This window comes from Podarcis gaigeae (assembly GCF_964106915.1).
Source record: "Podarcis gaigeae genome assembly, chromosome: 1".
Taxonomy (NCBI): domain Eukaryota; kingdom Metazoa; phylum Chordata; class Lepidosauria; order Squamata; family Lacertidae; genus Podarcis; species Podarcis gaigeae.
Genome location: NC_139678.1, coordinates 111,363,359 through 111,379,523, shown reverse-complemented (window position 1 = coordinate 111,379,523; position 16,165 = coordinate 111,363,359). Strand labels below are relative to the sequence as shown.

General features: G+C 41.3%; 1 protein-coding gene across 1 annotated transcript in view; it reads right to left on the bottom strand.

Annotated features, from left to right (window-relative positions):
• Positions 1-16,165, bottom strand: part of LOC310851781 (uncharacterized protein) — a gene marked incomplete at its 3' end in the record, with an annotated part of 102,670 nt that overhangs the window by 33,007 nt on the left and 53,498 nt on the right. The window contains exon 3 of the mRNA XM_083754464.1: positions 6,197-6,259. Within this exon, the coding sequence (XP_083610590.1) occupies positions 6,197-6,259 (63 nt within the window). The remainder of the gene's footprint in view (positions 1-6,196; positions 6,260-16,165) is intronic.

Genomic DNA, 16,165 nt, shown 5'->3' with positions numbered 1-16,165 from the left:
GTCAGTCAGAAATCTGTTTGGGAAATCTGTCACTGCAACAACAGACTTTCCAACCAGCAAGCACAGCAGTCGACAATGTAGGCAGCCAAGAGAGCAAATGAGGTCAGGAAAGAAACAGCCAACACAGACCAAAACACGGCTAGAAGAAATAATAATACATGAAACAGAACAACAGTGTTTAAATAACACTCAGGTCATGGCGAAAAGCTGGCTGAGGCTACTAAATGGAAATCGGAGGCCGGTGTTTCAGCTCAGCTCAGTTCAAGCTACAAACAAACTATTTATGTGCAATTTGGTGTCTTTGAGATGGAGGCAATATTGATTGTGGGCTGTGATTCCCCCACCCTGCTTTTCAGTAAGTTTTATTTGGGAACAAAAGCAGTGAAAACACCCAATACCAGAACCACTGAATCAAGAGCAGATTGCAAACTTGTGGCAGAGGGTGTCATGGTGGGGCTGTGCTACTTACTTGACACACACGCACCCCTGCCAAGTCAATGCTGCATCCTGGGATGGATAAGGGGAGAGGAGGCACATTGCAAATGCACCAGAGAGCCAATGCAGTGCTCCTGCCAGCATGTCTGCAGCACTCCGACCTCACCTCTCTTCCTATCCATCCCAATATGCAGCTGTGCCTAGGCCAGAGGGAAGTCAGAGAAGTTTTACAGCCCCAGCTCCTACAAACACAGCTCTCTGTAAAACCTATGGGCAGCAGGATATCCAGATTGTGTTGTCTCTAATGCTTCTCGCCAACCTTAGACCACACCTGACAACTGCACATTGAAATGTCACAGTAGAATAGGGATCTAGGTGCATTGTGTCCAATGTGCTTAGGTCTGATCCACACAATCACCACCATTTCTGGAGCAACAATTGCATTGCTTGAGTCTTTATGCACTTCGGCATCTATTAGACTGTGGATTCATCACACAAACATAAGGCAGAATCAGGGATTTGGCATGTGGGCTAGATGTTCAGGAACAGCATCCTGACCCTGCCACCACCATTGTTGCATCTTTCCCCTTTTGTGTCTTTCTTTATCTCTCTTTTTATTACAGTCACATATCCCAACAGTAATTGCATGTGGAAACATATCTTTAAAGTAAGCTATGTTCTGGTAAGAAACAGAATTCTTTAGTTGTTTCTCCTGAGAAACCATCATATAACTCAGTGACAAAACACATGTTAGCACGTAGTCCCAGGTTCAGTCCCTGGCATCTCTACATCTCTATAGTGATTGTCCTCTGTCTAAAACCCTGGGGAGCTGGTGGCAGTCAGTGTAGAAAATTTGGAGCCAGATAGACCTAGTATAAGAAGAAGAAGAGTTTGGCTTTGACATCCCACTTTATCACTACCCTCAGGAGTCTCAAAGCGGCTAACATTCTCCGTTCCCTTCCTGCCCCACAACAAACACTCTGTGAGGTGAGTGGGGCTGAGAGACTTCAGAGAAGTGTGACTGGCCCAAGGTCACCCAGCAGCTGCATGTGGAGGAGCAGAGAGGCGAACCCAGTTCACCAGATTACGAGTCTACCGCTCTTAACCACTACACCACACTCCAGACAGCTTTCTATGTACCTATGTATCATGGAGCAAAAGAAGGAAATAGAGAATCTCCATTTTACTATCTATCATTAGAGTTTGATTTAAGGCAGCCTTCCCAATCTATAAGCTGGCACATCTAATGGGAATTCTGAAGACCAAACTATCTGGAGGGCACCAGGTTGGGGAAGGTACACTGGGGAATATGCTAAATTGGATGAACTGAGTTCTTCATGACAGAATATATATAACCCCCTGTGATGGGTCTGGAAGCCTTTCTCAAGGAATACCTCTGCTCACTCAGAGATATATTTACAGTCTTTATTTACATACATATTTACAAGGTACAGAACATAGCTTCATGCGTCCGAATCCTCGGTAGCAGATCCAGGAAGTGGGAGCTTTCGGCTCCTCTGCCAGCAGAAGAGCTTGGGAAGCCCCAAGCGCCTCCTTTGTTCCCTACATTTTAACCCCCACCTGTCCTGTGCTGAAGGAATACGCATTGAATCTCCCTCTGTCCCTGAACTGGTCGAGTGGTATTGCAGCATCCGGGAGCATCCTTGCCACTTAAGTTCCTTCCGCTTGCTTGTCCTCCTCTTCCTCTCCTGTCTTTTCTAAAGGCAACTGTTCTTCCCCCTCCCTCAGCTCCGGGGCATTCCCTGGCAGCCCCATGACACACACACACACACACACACCCAGTTTAAAAACCTGAGCCGAACAATTCCTAAATGCCCACAGGCCATTAAGAAAGACTGGTTGTGGTAAACAGCACAGTAATTATAAAAGCAACATGGATAAAAACAGTATACATTCCACCAAGAGCTTTATGAAAGTATAATGCAACTATAAATCACACATTATTTTATATTTATTATTTCAAAGGCCTTTTAAAATATATGACAATGGATGTAATTGATGAAAGGCTGTTGTTTCATAAACAACAAAATATGACTTTCTGTTTGGCTGATCTTTGTTCCTGACATTTGTCAGTAGTGAAGAATACCCTATGGAGAGACTGTTAAATAGATGGCAATTTGTCTCTATTAACCTGATGGCATGAACCAGCTGATCACTCTGTTAAATGCTTAGGCAAACAGCATAACTTCAGTTGTTAACAGAAGTATTGTATCAACACTTCTCCCTTCCTACAGTTCTCTTTCCCTGTCCTTTTTGCATTCCCCATTTTATTTATGACGGGTGTTCAGCAACCATATGAGTCACCTTGTATCTCTATCTGCAGCAGGCCTGTGCAGAGGTGGGGGCAGTTGGGTACATTTGCCCTGAGCCCCGGAGGGCTAAGCCGGATGGTAGGGCCCACCAGCTTTTTTTGTTTGAGTTTATAACTTTATGCTAACAAGACTCCTGCCCTGAGCCTCAGACAAGCTCTGCACTGGCCTGATATGCAGCATCCAGAAGCAGCCCAATTTCTTTTGGATCTATTCTATATCATTCCGATTTGATTCATTATTCAGGTCCAAATAATGAAAATCCAAAGATTTGTTTCATCCTTACTGCCTATAATGGAGAATCTAAAAATATAACTTTGTTTGCACAAAAGCGAATGAAATTTGCAGGCAGAAGAATTGCTGTGGAATAGATTAAGCCAGCAAAATTTTAGGCAGAAAACTCCAGGAGTTTTCATGTAGGAAGCATTTAATGTGTGTGTTTCTTAAGTCTCTTTTTTATTTTTTGCAAGAATTGGATATAAATTGTTATCACGGCTGCCGCTTCTGAGAGGATAAAGCCTGCCAAATTTCAGAAAGATAAGAACAAAAGTTCTGCCACAAGGACAGATTTTACCCTTTTCGGGTGGGAAAATAGAAATGGCTTTCCCTCCCATGTCTTTTGTGAGCAATCAGTTTGAAAGCTAGGGACCCTGGGTAGGAAACTTGCCTTTGTAGAACTTTTATGAAAACATTGTCTTAAGAATTTGGTTTTTATTAGTTTTAATAATATAATATAATAATATAATTTAGCACAATGAGAAAATAGATACTGCCTATTAATTTTCAAAACATGGTAGGGGGTCATTTACAAACACGTTGTGGGCCAGTGCTATTACCATGATAAGTAATATGGGGAAAATTCATTTGTGAAAAGTGAATGAACAAACACCATTTCTTATGTATCTACATATGAATTTTAATGCAGGCATCCACTGAATTTTGCAATTGATATGCAGATAATATCACCATTTATATTTATGAACTACAAGCATTCCATAAATACAGGAAATATGAAATTATCACATCGTTGCATGATTAACTTTCAAACTTATATAAATAACAATTATGAATGGAACATATTCAGTTTTCACAAATGCAAATTAGAGAACCATTATTTCATGCATAAATTAGTCTTTCAGATTTGCAATCTACATAATCCTTGTGATAGGAAAGAAGGCTAAAACCCATTGCTTCCTATACTTGATCGACAAGGTGAACAATTGACCCTCATCTTTAGATGCCCTATTTACATGTTTAAAAATATATTCCTTTCTTCCTTTCTCTGGACTAAACATTCAACCTTTATAAATGATTTCTGTTTTGGATCACTTAATCCTCCTTCAGTGAAATATAGAAAAGCAAAACCCAACTCAGTGATTAGATTCAAGATGAGAACAGAAATAATAATAACAGTAATGATATATTAATAATTCATTATTAATTGTCAATTATTGTTTGCAGTCTGGGTAGGCTACTGAATTCAAAAATGATGTGTTTGTTAAGTGACTGAGAAGGATATCCAAAGCCTTCCTGTTTCTGAAGCATTCCATCCTGTTCATTTTCACAACAAGACTAAATGAGAGCCAGCTGGCATGAATGACATACCTATATTAGCAGAACATGAAAGCTTTGCTGTATTATTAATTTCCCATATTAGTCCTCATTTCACTGATGTAATCTAGGAGAAGCTAAATGGTTTAACATTAGGTTGCTTACTAGCAATAAGATTATGCTTAATAACCTAAATAGGGACAGCCATATAAAAAGACGGCAAACTGTACTCAGAGGAGCCAATGGGCCAGAAATGGCCCTGACTCTTTAACAAAAAAGGAACAAATATCACTTAGGGAGGCACATGAAGGCAATCCCCACATAGAAGAAAAAGTGGAAATTTTTGCCCTTGCAGAGGCCCATTTGCCCATCAGACATGGCTTACAGCTGCTATCCAGGGCTGGCATTGAGGCTCTGAAGGAAAAAACCCACTCCATGGATAGAGATGCTTATTTATTCTTTTTATGTAGACAATTTTCTACCCCATGGTTATAACATATCTACAGTGGTGGCTGGTACCCATTGGAACTGGTGGAAGGCAGGGGGCCCTATACCCACCCACCTCATTTATTCCCATTTTAGCCAAATCATGCCACAGTAGTCTCCTAAAAAGAGCAGCTATGAGTCACAATGGGTTCCAAGGCCATGGCTCTCTCTGCTCCCTAGAATTTGAGGACTGACACATTGTGCTATAGGGAAGCCTTGTTTTGACATGTTTGTTTATCATGGACTTTGACTGTGATTCATGACCATCATAGTCTGAAGCGAGGTACAACAAATAAAACATGGGTGCTGAGTTCATTAGCATTTAATGAATAACAAATTGGCTCGCTTCTGCTAGTAATCTGAACTTGTCATCCTCCGGAGTGTTTTTCCCTCCTCTTCGTTTACATTATCTCCTTTCATGCAAATGGAAGGACTACACAAACAAAATTAGATGTGGCAGCTTTCTCCGTAACCAACAACTGGAAGAGGATCAGCAAAATGAAATTGCAGAGCTTTCTGTTCCTCTCCATAGTAATGATCAAAGAGGAATTTTGGTAGGCTCTGGTACTCTTTAGCTTTCAATCTATCAACTTGGCCAGGATTCAACTCTTAGGGGAAAGTTGAATTTTAAGCTTATGGTTACACAAGTAGTCAACAATTGCAGGGAAAATTCAGCATGAGCTCAGAATGGTGAGAGTTTAAAAATAATTTCTAAAAGGTTTCTTCAGCTATGTTTGAAGCAAGAGGAAGGACAAACAGGAGATCCTCTGTGTGGAGATGGATAAATGCTATTGGGTGACAGAGAGAAGGCAGAGAGAATGAAGAACTGCTCCACTTCTACTTTGCCTGTGTCTTCACCCAAAACGAAAGCAGTGTTCAACCTGGTGATAACAGAATAAATGATGCACAGAAGGAGCTGCAGCCCAAGAGGCGGTGAGGGAACACCTAGCTGCTTTAAATGAATTCATATCTCCAGGGCCTCATGAGCTGCACCCAAGGGTATTAAAGGAGATATTTACTTTATGTAGGTCTTGCTGATATCAATGGCACTTTCTTATGAGTAAACAGGCTTTGGAGCAAGGTCAAAATATGAACACACTATACACTGCACTGTTTCCACACAAAAACAACATAGGACCTCAAACTCAGCTGAAGCAACATGAACATTATGGCTGCCATACTTCAGCACACATAGCTAGCTGTGTATTTGAATGATATGTCTGTCTCACTGAAACAGAATAATCGGAATAAGTGCAATTGACAACACTGGTGCGTAAAGTAAACTGCAGAAGTTTCTCATGCACTGCTACACACCCGTAGATGAAATCTACAGCTTGCTTTTCCCCAGAAGTAACATCACTACAGAGCAGACAAGTTCAAGGTAAAAATCTCACCTGGCTTGTGGTTTCACACTGCAGACATAAAACATGATTATTTCTTCTTGCAGTTGGGCCAGCCTAGGCATAACATAGAAAATCTGATCACAGGTCAGTTAATGGCTTTGATCTTCTTTTTTCTTTTTTAGACTTAAAGGCAAACTGAATCAGAGTCATGGCACTGGGGAGAAGTGATTCAGCCTTTCATCCCAATCTTTCCCCCCCAATTTAAATCATCCTCTCCCCCCAATCTGCTATTAGCCACTTGGAGGGGGCGGAGAAGTTTAAAATATATATCAGCTTCCCTGCTTCCCATATGTATGTTGTATAAATCAAAAAAATGGCTAAGCTTACCTTTTGATTCTGCTAGAACATATACTGCCTACTGTATACATGAGAGGTGGTGATGTTTCTTGACCGGAGGGGATCACATGTCAAGGTATTTCCACCTAGACACTGCTTCTGATGGCCAATTGCCAGCTATGTTCCAGACGTATGGCAACCCCACTAAATACAAGTGGGCAGGGTCAGAGTGAAAATATGGCTGTGACCCATTGTCAAGGACAAATGTGGGGGGGGTTTGCTGGAGACACAAAAATATTTTGGCATGACAGAGGGTTGACATGGGAGCAGTCAGTAAAAAGAAATATTATTTTCAATTAAAAAATTACCTTATTTATTTGATAAATAAGGTTTAACCTAATTTTGAATCTATTTTTCTACACTGCCTTGTGTTGTTTTTACATGACAGGTGGTACAGAAATAGTTTTAACAAATAAATGATGTTTTGCATTACCCTTTGTATTAACTTTAAAAGTGTTCAGTGGGTATATTTTTCTGAGGACAAACTTGTGAAGCCTATCAACTATGTGATTTACCATCTTCCTGCTGGTGTTTTAGAATTTCTATCAGGAGACCCCCCCCCCTCCATTTGGTTAGCCATTGATTCACCACACAGATCTGATGATTATATTGTTATAAAAGTTGGGTGTCTCCCCCTCTCTCTGCCTAGCAGTGGCAAGAACCCATGGGGTTCCAGGCACTCACCCAGGATTTGTGTTCCTTTGGAGCAGGCATAGGCAAACTCAGCCCTCCAGATGTTTTGGGACTACAACTCCCATCATCCCTGACCACTGGTCCTGTTAGCTAGGGGTGATGGGAGTTGTAGTCCCAAAACATCTGGAGGGCTGAGTTTGCCTATGCCTGCTTTGGTGAATTGAGACACGACAGAGACTGCCGTGGCTTTAAGAAATACAATTTATTCATCTATTTACACCTTCAGTCTGTATGGAGGGAGTCCAGATCTTACAGCACAGTCCTTGTACTCCACAGCAGTGTAACCCTGGAATCCGAGTCATCACCCCCAGCCAGCAAGCAGCCAGCCTGCCCAAGATGGACCCCAGTCTTTCTTCCTTGTTCTTCTTACCAGAACATCTTGCTAAAAGACTCTTTTTCTGTCACCTCACATCTAGTTACCCTGGCAAGCTTCCAACCCCCCAGACTCTGTTCATACCTTAGGACAAGGGGGAAGGACAGTTCTCCTGCACTGCCAATGGTTCTCAATGGCGCCATATTGTTTCTTAATGGTCCTAGGTTGGCCAGGTCATTTTGCATAGGCTAGCTCAGGAATTTCTCTGCAGCTGGTATTTATCCCTTCTCATCCCAAATATCCTGCCATTTATTAATTTCTAGGGTCTAGGGGGGTTCCTAGATGTTCCTTGGGACGCAGGTGGCGCTGTGGGTTAAAGCCTCAGCGCCTAGGACTTGCCGATCGAAAGGTCGCGGTTCGAATCCCTGCGGCGGGGTGCGCTCCCGCTGCTCGGTCCCAGCGCCTGCCAACCTAGCAGTTCAAAAGCACCTCCGGGTGCAAGTAGATAAATAGGGACCGCTTACCAGCGGGAAGGTAAACGGCGTTTCCGTGTGCGGCTCTGGCTCGCCAGATGCAGCTTTGTCACGCTGGCCACGTGACCCGGAAGTGTCTCCGGACAGCGCTGGCCCCTGGCCTCTTGAGTGAGATGGGCGCACAACCCCAGAGTCTGTCAAGACTGGCCCGTACGGGCAGGGGTACCTTTACCTTTACCTTTAGGGGGGTTCCCCCAAAAAACTAATATAAACATGTCTGTGTCATGTGACAAAGACACATGAGAGCAGAAGCAGCAAAGCAAGTGCTGGGAAGTGCTGGGACTGCACAATCATTTGGGCCTACTGAAGTTGTTCAGGCCTAACCGCTAACTGTTGAGTCACTCTGACATGTGACTTAGCAGCCAGTTTCACTTTGTGCTCTCTGTAAGATTTCAGGCACAGTCTGTCTGCTTCAGTTGTGAACAGAGTCAGTATGTAATCTCAGTCAAACTGTTTGGAACCATGTTTATGAAGAAGTTTATTTTAATCCAGTAAAGCTTTTATTCTTTAAAACCCTGCATTATTAATTTACGCTGCGCGTCAGTGCGTACATGAGTATCTGCATTTCTGTTGCACTGATAAGATGAAAAAATCTGCACGGTTAGCAAAAATATAATGTGAACCCTTCACTTGTATGGAGCTGCATTTCTGCAACTCTTAAAGGTGAAGCAGCCCTCCAATTAAAAACCTTACTTGGATTTCAATAGGCAATTTTTAACCTCATAGGTAGAGGAAACAATAGAATCAAATGGCAATGTGCTTCTGTAGCAAGTGATCAAGTGTTGTTCTTATTGTATTATCTCATTTTCTTTTTTATGCTGAACCAAAACATATGTGAGATGCAGCGATCAGGTCATTTGCTTTTTGCAGAAAGAGCAGTGCCTTGGCCCTCTAATGCAATCAAGAGCTTCTCACACACATTTCTCTGATCCTTTCAAGCTTGCAAATGGCTTAAGCAAAAGGAAAAAGGGATTTTCAAGTCTGGAGTCATTAGTACAAGATTCCAATTGTAAATGATTACCAACAGGAGGAAAAGTTTTTTGTTTTTTTTAAAGGCTTTTAAAGTGTAAATTAAGGCAGCCACTAGTAGTAGAAATGCCACCTGGAGACATTTGTGTGTTTAAAATTAATGGTAACATGTTGGCTTGAAACTGGAAGACCAAAGGATTAACACACTAATAAAGATATTGTAGTAATGATGATATATAGAATAGACAAATTAAAATAAGAAGGCAAACTGTAAAAACAAGACAAGACAAAAAATGGTAGGACATGCAAAAGTAATTCCATAGACACAACACACTGGAGTGTTGACTCAATGTAGTAAATGAGATGAAGAATCACTTCATTAATCCCAAACTAGGCTCTGCCCTTCATGGATCACTGTCTTGCCGTGGCGAAGGGGCTTGAAGAACTCAGAGAAGCTATGAACTATGCCGAGCAGGGCACCCAAGATGAACAGGTCATAGTGGAGAGTTTTGACCAAACGTGATCCACCTGGAGGAGGAACTGGCAAGCCACTCCAGTATCCCTGCCAAGAAAACTCCATGGACAAAGACAACAGGCATATAAAAGTTATGACGCTGGAAGATGAGCCCCTCAGGTTGGAAGGCGTCCAACATGCTACTGGGGAAGAGCGGAGGGCAAGTACAAGTAGATCCAGAGCTGATGAAGCGGCTGGGCCAAAGCCGAAAGGACGCTCAGTTGCAGATATGCCTGGAAGTGAAAGGAAAGTCCAATGCTGTAAAGAAAAATATTGCATAGGAACCTGGAATGTAAGAACCATGAACCTGGGTAAGTTGGAGGTGGTCAAAAATGAGATGGCAAGAATAAATATTGACATCCTGGGCATCAGTGAACTAAAATGGACGGGAATGGGTGAATTCAGTTTGGATGACCATCATATCTACTACTGTGGGCAAGAAACCCATAAAAGAAATGGAGTGGCCCTCATAGTCAACAAAAGAGTGGAGAAAGCTGTACTGGGATGCAATCTCAAAAATGATAGAATGATCTCGATACGAATCCAAGGCAGACCTTTTAACATCACAGTAATCCAAGTTTATGCACCAACTACTGGTGCTGAAGAAACTGAAATTGACCAATTCTATGAAGACTTACACAACATGGCTATGTGTAGGCACTGGAAACTGCAGAACACTCAGGAGACAGTGCCTTTGTATTGGCAATGCCATCCTAGTGAGTGTCCTATTCTCACAGGGCACCAGAGTGAACAGAGGACTTGCCAAGAACAACAAGGGGACAGCAAGGGGCAGGTCCCAACAGGGAGGGGAGGTGGAATTGAGACTGCAAGAGAGACTCAGCTGGCTGGGGACTGGAGATCTGGATCCCAGGAAGGACCAAATGAGCTGTCAAAAAAGAGTCCCAACCCTATGACACCTGACACCCTAGTCCAATGCTTTCAACCATGGAGCCACCTCTGATGCTGCCTCCTATCACCAAGGGGCCTTCCCCTTCAAGGAAGGTTGCAGAGAGCAAGTCTGAAGAGCCTTTGATTCAGGGATAGGGAACACGTCACTTTCTGGATGTTGTTGGACTCAGCCCCAGTCAGTATGGCCAACAATCAGTGATGTTGGGGGTTGTGGTCCAGCAAGATCTGTGAAATCACAGGTGCCCCATCCCTGCTTTAAGTTGAGATGCCAACAATTGTACCAGCAACAACACAACACATCTGATTTTAACACAGAGCTCTGGATAATCGTGCTCATCTGAATACATAGTGAATTCAAGGTGCCAACTGCCATTAGGGCTCCCCATGTGACAATTGCTAATTGTCATGAAGGAGTCTCTTCTGCAACTTCAGTTATCCAAGGTTTCCTCGCTTATGAACTCAAAAGCCCCCACCCAACTCAGCAGCACTCTCAGTTGCATTTTGTAAATCAATGTCTGTTTAGGACGCAGCAAATGAATTGCACTTGCTGCTGTGTGTCATATGGTTTGAACTGCAATAGCTCATGCATTACAGCATGAGACTCTTAATTTCAAGATCATGGGTTCAAGCCCCAGGTTGAGTGAAAGATTCCTGCATTGCAGGTGGCTGGAGCAGACAGTCCTCGTTGTTCCTTCCAACTCTACAATTCTGTGATTCTGTGATAAAGTCTATGGAAAGATATGGAACACTCCTCAGCAGTGCTTAAAGAATTGACGATCAGAGTACTGAATCTCGAAACTAACACTGATACAGATACAGATACAATATGGCATTAACACCAAGTCCCTAGATTTAAAATGTGACACTTCTGAGCATCATAGTCTTCTTTAGAAGAAGCATATCACTAAACAGAATGATTGCATCTTGTCTGTTACTAAAACCCAGTGAAGTACAATATGTCATTTTGCCTTTAAAAGTCTTAGCATTCCAAGTGTTACACCTGAGAAGGATGAAATGAGGGCATGGGAAGAGAAAGGAAGATTCTAGGACCTGGAACCTAAGTTTATAAAGCTATCTGAAAAATATTTACAAGCTAATATCCTTTTGTTAATCGTGCTTATTATTTTCCAACTGTGTATTTAAAAGTAATTCAGGTCACCTGCAATTCTCAGGGTTTGGTGTTCTGTTTATAATTCTGCTCTTAATTATTACAAAATTTATTTCTCAATAAATTACATGCTGATGGATTTTCAAGTAATGAGTAGGGCTTCTAAATTCACTGGGGGCTTCACATATAAAACAGCTGGAAAATGGGCTAAACAGAGAACAGCATAAACATACCACAGGGCCCTGAATGTGAGAAAAAGGACATCTGAGAATGTTCCTGTAATAAATATGATGCTAACAGAGAATAATGAGTTTAAGGAAGATTGTTCAAGAGGGTCTGCTTCCATACTAACTGTAAAACAACACACATTTCTAGTTGTAATGAAACCAGACATTGTTTGCAGCTTTAGCAACATATTTATACCAAGTTTAAATTCAGTAATATTCAGTAGTGAGTTTAAATTCTATCTTTTTCTGTTCCAGTTATGGTTCATTTACTGTTGTGCCCTGGAGATGTTTGTCTTCTAATTTTTGCCATATTTGATAAAGAGATCACATTGTTTTGAATTGCCTTTTATTGCATTTCCATCTGATTTGCTTCTTCCAGTATTTGGTAGTGCATATTTAAATAAAAAAGGAAAAGAAAATCCCTGAAGGGCTACCAGATGGTGCAACTACTGTCAAGCCAGTTTATACTTAAAGCGTGCAGCAAAGTTTTAAATTAGCATTTTCAAAGAGGAACAAACATTCTACCACTCTGTGTATGTGTGCATGTGTGTGTGCATGCGCAAGGGCAATTCAGATATACACACACATGTGCATGTAATGAATGTACATTGTTGCTGTGTGTGCACTGTATGTTTGCAAACTGGTAACAGTGTTGTGTAACCCTTTAAGTTTCACACTTGAAAACTCCCTTACATTTCCTTTTCCACCATTCATATATCCTTCATGGGCAGTCTGCTGTTCTGAAGCAGCTCAGTTTGGCTGGATGTCTGCACATGCCCTGAGATTATAGGCCTGGATTTTCTCTGAGCCAAGATTGCATGAATAATCAGAGGAAGCTATGTATCATATATTCAGGGAAAGTCCTCGAAGTTCCTGCCAACCCTCACAGCACCCCCACCATATTGGTGGTTGTATAGGGGGATTTCCCTGCGGTGACCTAAAACTTAGACCTTCACATGGGCCATGACATTTAATGCATGCCTAATTAATCTCCCAGAACAAATGCAAAAATCTAATGCAGGTGACACCTCTCATCCAGCTATTATCCCTTGAACGTAATGAATTTCCTCTAGTAAGCATGTTTTGTCCCTATTAATCATCAATCATTTTATTTGTATGCCACCTTTCCAAAGTTAAAACCATGCCCAAGTCAGCTTACAACATATTTAAAAAATTGCAAAATTACGAACATAACAAAAGTCGTAATAAACAAGAAACAAACCATTGAATTGTACACAACCAAACCACATAAATCAGAAGATCCAAAAGGAAGATCCAAAAAATTAACATAAACAACAGCAGGTCTTCCAGGACTCACAGCCAAGATTGGTTGTTGTTTTTTGCTAAGACACCCATCACCCTTAGACATTCTGCTGCAGTTCTGCAACAAGAAAACTTAAGTGCTATGACAAATGACAGCTCACTATCCATCTTCTGTTGTGTGGTATTTACCCACCCAACATTGCCCTTAACAAAATCACCTTCTATATCAAAGTCCATGCCCATGAGGAAGGACATTCCCTATAACTGGAAACCAGCATTTCTGGCATTGGCTGCTCCACCAGAGGCAAGTGAACTACCCAACATGTTGTTGGAAGCATCAAAGGCCATTTAGCTTTCTTGGAATATGATCGTCTATTCTGTCAGTATAAACAGCCCAAATTAACTCTCCCCACAGGGATTTCTAACTGCCACATTGGGATGTACAACTAATTTTCCCCCAACCAACTGGGACAACAGTAATGAGTGCTGTACATTTATGTATAACAACAGATGTTCTCAGATGGACAGATTCATCTGCATCAATTTGAGTTTCAGTCCATCCCATCCCAGAGGAACAGGGTAATATATTAAAATCACAAAATACATAGCACTTACTATATGGCTTAGGTCTAAGTTACCTTCCTCCTCCAATTCCATCATGCCTGCTCCTCAAGAGACCTTATCTAAATTCTAGTTAGGCTGAGAGGGACAAGAGAGGGTCACATCCATAATACAGACAACCTTGCTCCATATGATATGTTTGCAGGGAGATGAAATGATATTGGCTATTTAATTATCATTTGGTCTCATTTGTTTGTGGGAAGGTTAGATGACACCATGTTAAAACAAGTGTTATCTCACACTTTACAGTGAATTGCCACCATCCTCTCCTTATCACAAAGTCTGAGATTTTGTGGGTGTGGGCTTCTTGCACAAGACCTCTTAATCATCTAATTGTGCAATACGCATTTCCCAGCATGGAACTGGATTCCACCTGAAAATAGCAAATGCTACCAACTCAGCTACATCCTAAGTAATTTAAGCCAATCACCACCCCATTAATTTCAAATTCTCACCCTGCACACTAATCTTCAGAGGAGATGCCTGTTCATCTCTATTAGAGCTCCTCATCATACATTTACCCTCTATGATATCATTAACTCTAAGCATCAAAAACATCTTCGTTGTCTTAGCAGGGTACAGCCTTTCCCCTGCTCCAAAATAATACACCAGGCTCACATTCTTCCAAAACAGAGATAAAAGGGGACTGAGCATGTCTTCAGGTTTTGAATGGCAATGCCATTTTGAAAGCAGATCCTCCCCAAGTCATTTAGAAAATCTTCCAAGGCACAGTATTTTGTATAGCATCTACAGTCTGACCTATCAAATGACACCCAATATATATTAAAGCAAACTGAAATCTCTCAGTGTTCAGATGGTATACTCTGAATAGATGCAAAACCATTCTCAACTATCTACAGGAGTGCACAATGGGTACATGTTTGAATACAAATTTCATCAATTGTCTTCCGTACAATAATAACAAAAAAAGAGACACAATAGGAGGACACTTCAGCAAAGTCAATTTGAATGAGATGCCCATTTTTCTTTAAAGAGGAAAGATGTTACATTAAAGTGGTCATTCATGATGTAGAAGCAGACACAATAGGACTGGGAGGGAAAGTATGTACAGTTATTTTAGGAAAGTGGAAAGAAATTGTTGCTACATGCGATAAGATAAGCTTATCAAAGTACAGCTTGTCTCTCCACCAATGGGTGCAGTAATCATGATGATAAGACTCTAATCTATAAATGGTTTCAGGTGTTCATGGGAAGCCGCGAGAGAAGTGTGGGTTATGCTTCTTCTCATATTTCCAGTAGTAACTTATTTATTTGAGTCATTTTTGAGTCACTTTGAGTAAAATGACAAAGTGACTTACAAACACAGTAAGCAGAGCCATATGGAATATTAGTTAAGTAGCAGGAAACAGTAGGAATAAATGGACTGTTCTTCAAATGGAGGCATGTAGAAAGTAGACCCACAAGGATGAATATTGGGATCTGTGCTTTTTAACTGGTTACTAAATTAACTAGAGTTAGGGGTGAGCAGTGAGGTAGTCCAGGTTTTTGAACCTTAATAGTTATTGATGTTTAAAACAAAAAGAGATGGCAAAGAGCTCCAAAAGAACCTAACCAAACTGAGGAAAGGGTAGTAAAATGACAGAAGCAATTCAATGTTGCATGTCAAGGCAAATATATATATATATATATGAATGATTGACTAGCAATGAGATATTGGGGTTCTGGTAGTTAGCTCACTGAAGATGTCAACTCGGTGTATGACAACTGTGAAAAAGATGAATTCCACACTAGGGATCATTAGGAAAGGAATGGAAAATTAAACTAATATCATAATGCTGTTAAACCTATGGTACAACCACATTTGGAATACTGTGTACAGTTCTGGTCACCCTCCCTTAAAAACAAAAAATTGCAGAGTGACAATAAAAGGGCAACCAAAATTATAAAGGGAAGAAGCAACTTCTCTGTGAAAAAGTAGCTTCACCCCCTTGACAAAGGAAGAGAGAGTGCTCTTGTGTTCAGGTTCAGCTTACAGGTTTCCCAGAGGGAACTGATTGGTCGCTGTGAGACTCAGATGCTGAACTAGTTGGGCCATTGGTTCAGTTCAGCAGGCTCTCCTGCTGTTCTTATGCAATTTGAAGCTCTAAAGAAAGTGACCTCTCAAATGGTGAGATTTCAATAAATGGAGCAGCATTCCCAATTGCCACCAGCACTTCCCATGTTGTTCTTCTGTTCTCTCCAGCTGCAAGTGGAAACCCAAAGCAGAAATGAAACGCTGTGCTCATGAAATGAGCACTATATCTGTTACAGAAACAAACCCTTCCCTTTTTCGATACAGCTGGTTTAATTAGTGATAGTTTAGCAGCACTTTAGCATAGCTTTTTTGTGGAAAATTGATTAAATGTATGGTCTTTTTTGGGACAAATTAACAAAAGAAAATCTCTAGGAATGCGTAATGAGCTTTTTCAGTGCCGTGTTAATCTCAGTTACCAACAAATGCAAAGCGGCTGAAG